The sequence below is a fragment of the Heterodontus francisci genome, chromosome 18 (genome assembly GCF_036365525.1).
Source record: "Heterodontus francisci isolate sHetFra1 chromosome 18, sHetFra1.hap1, whole genome shotgun sequence".
NCBI classification, from domain to species: Eukaryota; Metazoa; Chordata; class Chondrichthyes; order Heterodontiformes; family Heterodontidae; genus Heterodontus; species Heterodontus francisci.
In genome coordinates, this window is record NC_090388.1 from 59,483,902 (window position 1) to 59,493,328 (window position 9,427).

The following is a 9,427-nucleotide window of genomic DNA, read 5'->3' on the forward strand; positions in this document are numbered from 1 at the left end:
TGACCATCTCCTGAAACCTGCTATCCATGTATATCACATCCTCGCAAATGCTCCTCAGTGACTCCAGCTGCTCAAGTTCCAAGATTCGGCACTTACTACACCTGGAGCTGTCCAGGATATGGGCAGTGTCCTAGAGACCCGATATGGCACAAGATGTGCATTCAACGGGTGTGAGCAGCCCTGTCATGCCTCGAATTATTTATTTACTGCACTAAAAATTGGAAGTTAAATAAACATAAAATGGTTAAAAATAAAATGAACAAACAGGTAACTACCTATCAAATACTGGTATTTCAGCTTCTACTTAGTAGATAGACTTAAATGTTAGAGAAAAAATAAAAATCAGCAGAAAAAAAGAAAAGAAATAAGAAAATACCCACCAGATACTCACCGACTATCTCCCTGTACTGCGCCGCTCGCGCTCCCCTCTTGCACTGTTTGTAGCTCTGAAGTCTCACCTACCTGCTTCCCTGCGAGGTCCACTTACCAAAACTAATCTATCTTACTACTAATAATATATCCTACCAATACTAAAATGTTACCAATAGTAGTAGTAACCTCAGTAATAAGCCTTACTACTTTAAAATCAAACAGAACAGTCGACTCACCAGCTTTTCCCTTCTGCTTGTATGCCTTAATTATAAGGTAGTTGCATAAATTTTAATTTTAAGTTTTTTCTAATTTGTAGCTATTTACACATGCACCCTAATAGTAGTGTACTAACCCAGCTATTTTCAGATACTCCCTAACAGCAATTACTCACCAACCAATCATCGTACAGCTTTCCTGTGATGTCACATATAACTATTTTCAAATTCAGGCGAACCTGGATTCCTGTCTGTTGCTTTCCCAGAAGATAAGTGCTGTAGGCCACGATCCTTGGCCTTTATTTAACTGCTCCCCACTCAGTGTTCCTCCTGCAAGTCCACTCCAGTCTGCTGCTTTCCCAGAAGGCAAGTGCTGTAGGTCATGATCCTCGGGCTTTATTTAACTGCTCCCCACTCAATGTTCCTCCTGTAGGTCCGCTCCTCTCCTAACATTAGCCTGGCTAAACCCGTATAAGCTCACGCGTGGAGACTGACCAACTAATGGAGGGACTGGACGATTAGCAGGTGGATAACTATGTCCAAAGTGAGGAATCAAAATCTTCAGCAAGGAATATTTATTTTAAGTTACAAAAACAAGAAATGCTGGATTCACTCAGCAGGTCTGGCAGCATCTGTGGAAAGAGAAGCAGAGTTAACGTTTCGGGTCAGTGACCCTTCTTCGGAACCTTCCGAAGAAGGGTCACTGACCCGAAACGTTAACTCTGCTTCTCTTTCCACAGATGCTGCCAGACCTGCTGAGTGAATCCAGCATTTCTTGTTTTTGTTTCAGATTTCCAGCATCCGCAGTATTTTGCTTTTATTTTAAGTTAGTTGTGCTGCAATATAAAAGATTGCAAGAAATTTACAGAAACAAAAAAGTCATATAAAAACATTTTCACTATTTTAAAGAGATGGTGCCAGGGATTTCTGTGCTATAAACCATGAACTGTAGAGAAGAGCACTTATTTATTACAGAAACCTACCTGTCTTGGATGTTTTTTCTCACAATCAGAAAATAGGACTTGATGAGTCGTTCGATGACTTCACAATCTCGCTGTTCCCGTGCTGAAAGTTTACGCGAGACAGGAACACGCTGTGAAGATGATATCCATTTTAATTATTGCACGTATAAACAGTATGCCACATACTAAAGAAAATGAAAATATTTGCTTCCATTGTTTAATGTACATCACTGTAGCATTCTGAAAGATGGAGCAAATTCATTTTTTAAATTTACAAACCACTGGCATGAGGAAACAAAACAAAACAGAGATATTTTGGTTCCGTTTCCCAATAAAATGCTAGGATTAATAATTCTGCCACTTTTAGTCTTTTATGCGTCTGCCCCGTATCATTTTCCACAGGTAACTTTTCAATCAATGTTGCTTTGGAAGAAATATACTTCTGCCAAAAACAAAGTCATAAGAATTTTCCACTTCCCTTCCATAGACAAGAGCTGATGCACAATGAATCATAGAAAGTTCACGGTACAGAAAGAAGCCACTTGCTCCATCATGTCTGTGCCAGCTGAAAAACAAGCCACCCAGCCTAATCCCACCTTCCAGCATTTGGTCCATAGCCCTGCAGGTTACGGCACTTGAGGTGCATATCCAGACACCTTTTCAATGAGTTGAAGGTTTCTGCCTCTACTACCCTTTCAGGCAGTGAGTTCCAGACCCTCACCACCCTCTGGGTGAAAAAAGTTTTCCTCATCTCCCCTCTAATCTTTCTACCAATCACTTTAAATCTATGCCCCCTAGTCACTGACCTCTCTGTTAAGACCTCTCTTTGGCAAATGCTTCACATTCACTCAGTCCAGGCCCCTCATAATTTTGTACATTTCAATCAAATCTCCCCTCATCCTTCTCTGTTCCAAGTAGAACAACCCCAGCCTATCCAATCTTTCCTCATAGCTGCACTTTTCCAGTCCCAGCAACATCATTGAAAAATCTCCTCTGGACCCTCTCTAGTGCAATTACATCCTTTCTGTAATGAGGTGAACAGAACTGCACACAGTACTCAAGTTGTGGCCTAACCAATGATTCATACAGTTCCAGCATAACCTCTCTGCTCTTGTATTCAATACCTCGGCTAATAAAGGAAATGATTCCATATGCCTTCTTAACACCTTAATTGACCTGTCCTGCTGCCCACCGGGATCTATGGACAGTCACTCCACATCTCTCAGTATTCACCCATTAATCGTATACTCCTTTGCCTTCTTTAACCTCCCCAAATGCATCACCTCACACTTCTCTGGGTTGAACTCCATTTGAGATCTGGCCAAGAGAAGATAATGAATGAAGGCAGACAAGATTGAAAGGAATTAACAAGAGAAATGTTCATGCTTTAGATATTAATAGGCATGGTGAACCTATCAGACTGTCAAATTGCCACATCTTCACATATCAGAACTATCCTGTTATCCAAGGAACAAAGAATGACTGAAAAGAGAATTACAACCTACCACATCCAGGAAATTTACTGATGGTCCCCTATGAGGGCTGCCAGGAGCAGGCTGCTTAGGTTTTTCTTCAGATGATCCTTCATCTGGCTTTGATGTAGAAGCTTTCAACATTCCTCTCCAGCTTCCAGTCGTTGTTCCATCTGGATTCCCATTCTGTATCTGGACTTCTTTACCTGAAACCTGGGCAGGGCAGGGTAGGAGGGGTAACATCAGCAATAATAAAACCATGACTCAAATGTGTTCAGGCTCTAACTTCAATCCCTTAAACAACTGTTAAATATTTCTGGAAGCTTACCAGCAGTATACACTGTGCAAAAGCTGGGCAATTGCATACACAAGCATACAATGGAGGAGTGCAACATTTGAACCATTTGATAGGAAGCAGAGTTCTCGATACATATGAGGTATTTGAGAAATAAATACCAGTTCCTCCAACACCAACATAACTTGTCAGTTTTGTTTGCCATGCAGCATACACCAAGGACACAGTACCAAATCAAAGCCAATGGTCTTATTTTAAATCATAGTATACTATATTTTATACTAAATTCCATTCTAATAAATTCCATTTTCTCCGATGCATTTTACTATTATCGCAGCAGTGTGGTGCCATGCCTTTGCTCTTCATTTTATAGGTGGTTACGACATGCATTACGAAAAGGGAGCTTATTACATATCAGTGTGACACCAAACAACACCACCACAACCTCCTTCTGCCAATCTCCCTGTTTAGGATTTTCTTTCATAATGCTGCCTTTTATATGAAATTTAAGTGGCAATAGTAATACTTTGTTTCTATAATTGCTGACAGTAAATTTTACAAGATACCACATTCTCGTACACATGCATATTGAATTCCAGAGATATTAGCTAAGAAATGCACATATTAAGAACAGCGAGTGTCTTGTGAATTTAAACCTTAATCCTGTTTTTAAATCATCTATGTTATAAGACTTCCGCAATAGGTCTGCATAAGCCAAATTTCTTTATGCTGCTGCCTATATCATCTTCCAAAGGTTCTTTTCATCATGCAAAAGCATGATAGAGACAGATGAAGATGGCCATTCATCCTGTTATCTCAGTCCCTTCATCAGATTTCAAATGTTTCTCAAATGATTTGTCTTCACTATACTACCCAGACGTCCATTACCCATGCTGTAAGTGAGCAAGAATTGACATCAGTCCTAAGTGTGCCTTTCACTAGATTGAATTTGTCCCTTCAACTTCCATGGTTTAATTTGGAGTAGTACTCAGGGTCCCACAACCCCAGACAGCCAACTTTTACCACCTTCCCAAAATTCACAAACAGGACTGTCCCAGTAGACCCATCGTTTCAGCTTGTTCCTGCCCCACTGAAATTATTTCTTCCTATCTTGACGCTACCTTTTCTCCCCTGGTCCAGTCTCTTCCCACCTACATCCGTGACTCTTCTGACACCCTACGCCATTTCAACAAGTTCCAGTTTCCTGGCCCTAACTGCCTCGTCTTCACTATGGACGTCCAATCTCTCTACACTCCCATCCCCCACCAGGATGGTCTGAGGGCTCTCCACTTCTTCCTTGAACAGAAGCTCAACCAGTCCCCATCCACCACCACCCTCCTCCGCCTGGCTGAACGTGTTCTTACACTTCTCCTTCAACTCCACTCACTTCCTTCAAATAAAAGGTATTGCTATGGCTACCCACATGGGTCCTAGTTATGCCTATCTTTTTGTGGGATATGTCAAACATTCCTTGTTCCAGTCCTACTCAGGCCCCCTCCCTCACCTCTTTTTCCAGTACATTGATGACTGTATCGGTGCCGCTTCCTGCTCTCGCCCGAACTGGAAAACTTCATCAACTTTGCTTCCAATTTCTACCCTTCTCTCACTTTTACATGGTCCATCTCCGACACTTGCTTTCCCCTCCTCGACTTCTCTGTCTCCATCTCTGGGGATAGGCTGTCATAAGCCCACTGACCCCCTCAGCTACCTTGACTGCAGTTCTTCACACCCTGTATCCTGTAAGGACTCCATCCCATTCTCCCAGTTTCTCCATCTCCGACACATTGGTTATGATGATGCAACCTTCCACACAGCACTTCTGATAGGTCTTCCTTTTTCCTCAACCAAGGATTCCCCCCACTGCGGTTAACAGGGCCCTCAACTGTGTCTGACCTATTTCTCGCACTTCTGCCCTCATCCCTTCTCCTCCCTCCCAGAACTATAACAGGGTTCCCCTTGTCCTCACTTTCCACCCCAACAGTCTCCAGATGTAAAGGATCAACCTGTCATTTTCGCCACCTCCAGTGTGATGCCACCACCAAACACATCTTCCCTTCCCCTCCCGTCAGCATTCTGAAAGGATTGTTCCCTCCATTACACCCTGGTCCACTTCTCCATCACCCCTGACACCTCGTCCCCTTCCCACGGCACCTTCTCATGCCATCGCAGGAAGTGTAATAACTGCCCTTTTACCTCCTCTCTCCTCACCACCCAAGGCCCCAAAAACTCCCTCCAGGTGAAGCAGCGATTTACTTGTACTTCCTTCAATTTAGTATACAGTATTCACTGCTCACGGTGGGGAGACCAAACACAGATTGTGTGACCGCTTTGCAGAACATCTCCGCTCAGTCCGAAAGCATGACCCCAAGCTTCCAGTTGCTTGCCATTTCAACACCTCCCCCAGCCTGCTCTCATGCTCACATTTCTGTCCTTGGCCTGCTGCAGTGTTCCAGTGGACATCACACAAGCTCAAGGAGCAGCACCTGATCTTTCAATTAGGTGCTCTACAGCCTTGTGGACTCAACCTTGAGTTGAACAATTTCAGAGCATGACTGGCCTTTAATATTTTTCTTTTTTTTTTATGTGCCTGTTTTTTCATGTGGACAGAGCAGCTCATTATTCTGCCATTAACACGTTCTCTGGCCTAATGCTTTGTCTTCCACCACAAGCATGAACATGCTCTTTGCCCCATGACAGTTTTGTTATTTAATCTCTCCTGCCCTCTGCTCTATCATACACCTTCCCTTTTGTTCTCTTCCCCACCAAATAACCCCCCACTTTATTTGCTTAAAACCTAATTCTTTTCTAAATTTTGCCAGTTGTGATGAAAGATCATAGACCCGAAACGTCAACTCTGCTTCTCTCCCCACAGATGCTGCCTGACCTGCTGAGTATTGCCAGCACTTTCCGTTTTTATTACTTTTCCTATATTGTTTGCTACATTATATATCTGTATAAGGTCATTGACGAGTAACCTTCTGTCAAGAGATGAAAGCACGTGCAGGTACTGCAAAAGATGGAAAGGATTTTCAGAACATGAAGGACAAATTGGAGCCACTATCAGATTATAATAAAGCGTTGTGCCACAATAACGCATGTAGCAGATAGATGACCAACCTTTCCCTCAAATTCAGCAGTAGTCTCCTGGGGAGGAGCTGGCATAGCACTGGGAGCTTTAGAAGACTGCAGCAAGTAAAGAAAAGCAGGAAAAATGTTGAAAGGTGAATAATTAAAATAACTATTTTAAGAAAAGGTAAAGCTGTAAATAAAACATTTATGCCTAGTTCATAAAACAGTATCAACATTCATACAAGTCCATCCCCTTTTCAGAAATACTGTGGATAAACAGTGACAATTTACTGGACAAATGCTCCCACACCAACTAACTTGTCACTTGTTGGCAAGAAATTCAATATTTTCAGCCAAACAAGGATCCTTTAAAAATCAGTTATTTCTATAAAAACTACAAAAACAAACCGTTCCCTTCCCTTCCCACACTATTCGTTAAGTGATTTTTTTCATCCTTCTCAGTTGCCTTTGATGCATGCACAATTGGGTGGATTGAACTGCCTTCTGTTTTTCCATCATATCCATTTGCTGCCTCCCTGACAAAAAATGAGGAATTTGCTGTGCAGTGCAAAGAGTTTGAACCTGCACTCTATTACCCCCAAGACGCAGAACATTATGCAACACAATTGCCCACTGACTTCAATTTTCCCTTAAATCTTACTTTATCTCGAGACACAGAGGGCAGCTCCCTTGCTAAACGGTTACGCCTTTGTTCCTGAGAAAACACAAATCAATCACATTCTGTAAACAGAAAAGTCATTCGGTTTTTTAAAAAAATGAAACCTTTTTTGATTTATGGGTAAAGTTTTGCACTCCGAGGGAAATGCATCAACTACCACAGACAGGGTAGTAAACAACTTACTCCCAGATCTCTTTCAGAGCCATGCTGAGATAGCATTTGCATGACAGTAGCCTAGAAACAACTCCTTTCCAATTTCTCCTTGATCCAGAGAATGAGCATCTGGCCCCAATTCAGTGTCTCCCCAGTCCTGAAATCAAGAACTCTGATGCCCTGCAACGATGCTCCAACACACTACACTCTTGCAGCCAGAAAAATATTTGAATCGGAATCTGATTATCTGCAGGCAGGCTCGCCGGTAACCTCTCAGTGGGTGTCACTGTGTATTAGTCACCAATCAACATGTGAAATAAAGTATTTCCTCCCATTCCCAATTTATTTCTTTCTTTTATTTATCTAATTTGTTTATGACAGTCACTTTTTCACAGTCATAGTTATGGAAAAGGAGTAGAAATTGATTTCAGTGTTTGGGGGTTTGGGGAGGGGAAGGAGGGGAAAGAGTGGTCTCACATTCATGTTATTGCAGTAAATGGTACTTGTTAGAATATTAACAATTACTAGTTTACCAATTTCCCATCAGACCTTGCCTGTGTATGGCAAGTTAAAATGTCCTTGTGATGTGCTGGCGCTTGACCTAATAGATAAACTTACTGACTGATAGTAGGTTTTGTTTTGGAACAAGTCAGAAGGATCAGACACTTCCAGATAAGAGGAGAGCCTATACATTCCGGAGGACAATAACAAGCGTAAAAGAGATGGAGATGAAGCAAATTAGGACACTACGCAAACAGTTCATCTTGAGTTGGTAGCACAGCGTTAGCTTGGTAGTATAATTAATAACTAGAAGATAAGGACAGTGATTAGTGCATGCAGCCCATGGCAGAAGAGTAGTTTAAGATAGATTATCCTCCTTTCAAAAGTTAGAGCTCTTGGCAATGTGGGAAGTCCCTAGCCTAGTGATGGAGGTTGAGCTTAACCATCCTGAAGTCCATGGGGAAACTTGTGCACAGGAGACAGCGAGGCATTGGGAGACTGGGTTAGGGAGGAATGTAGGAAACTAGGAGCCAGAGTGCGATGTGCTGGTCAGCATCCAGAAGGAGCAGGATACTGGCAATGCAAAAGGAGAACTTTGTAATCTAATAAAAACAAAAAATGTTTGAAATACTCTGGAAGCATCTGTGGAGAGAGAAGCAGAGTTAATATTTCAGGTCAGTGACCTTTCATCAGAACTGGCAAAGGTTAGAAATGTAATAGGTTTTAAGCAAATAAAGCAGGGGTGGGGCAAAAGATAACAAATGGGAAGGTGTTGATAGGACAGAGAGTCACAGAGAATAACTGACCAGAAGGTCATGGAGCAAAGACAAAGGGTGTGTTAATGGTGTGGTGAAAGACAAAGCGTTAGTGCAGAGAGGGTGTTAAATGACTGAATAATGAACAGCCCTGGCCAAAAGCACAGACATGAAAAAAAAGTGGGCAGGTACATGGTTAAAAAAAAAATGATGAAACTAAAATAAAATAAAAAAATAAAGAGATTATTACCCTTGAGGTTCTACTTCTTAATTTGGTGCCTAGTTCCTCATACTATGCAGAACCTCTTTTCTTATCCTGCTTATGTCGTTGGTACCTACATGGACAATGACAACTGATCCTCCCCCTCCCACTGTAGGTTCCTCTCCATCCCTGAGCAGATGTCCCAAACCCTGAGACCAGGCAGGCAACACAGGCTTCTGGATTCTTACTTTTTGCTGCACAGAACAGTGTCAATCCCTCTCACTATACTGTCCCCTACTACCACAACTTTCCTTTTTGCTCCCCGCACTTAAACGGTTTCCTGTACCATGGTGCCATGGTCAGTCTGCTCATCGACACTACAGCCCTTGCTCTTGTCCACAGAAGCTGCAGGAACCTTGAACTTGTTGCTCAACTGCAAGGGCTGAGGCTCCTCCACTCCCACCTTATCGATCCCCTGACTCGCAGTCACACACCCTCTTGTCCCTGACCACTGAGCAAACCTAATAACCCTACCCTAAGGTGTGTGACTGCCTTGTGGAACAAAGTGTCTCGGTAACATTCCCCCTCCCTGATGCATCGCAGTGTCTGCAGCTCAATCTCCAGCTCAATGACTCTGAGCCGAAGCTCCTCAAGCCGGAGACACTTACTACAGATGTCGTTGCCATGGATTGCCGTGGCATCCAGGAGCTCCCACATACTGCAGCTGCATACTGGCCTGTTTGGCCATCTCA

The 9,427-nt window shown here is 42.7% G+C and overlaps 1 protein-coding gene across 1 annotated transcript in view; it reads right to left on the reverse strand.

The window, feature by feature from the left end:
* The window catches only part of LOC137379353 (dynamin-1-like protein), a 120,040-nt gene that overhangs the window by 17,692 nt on the left and 92,921 nt on the right, over positions 1-9,427 (reverse strand). Inside the window, exons 14-17 of the mRNA XM_068050058.1 lie at positions 7,047-7,100; positions 6,434-6,499; positions 3,055-3,234; positions 1,571-1,680 (exon numbers count right to left, since the gene is read on the reverse strand). Of these exons, the coding sequence (XP_067906159.1) occupies positions 1,571-1,680; positions 3,055-3,234; positions 6,434-6,499; positions 7,047-7,100 (410 nt within the window). The remainder of the gene's footprint in view (positions 1-1,570; positions 1,681-3,054; positions 3,235-6,433; positions 6,500-7,046; positions 7,101-9,427) is intronic.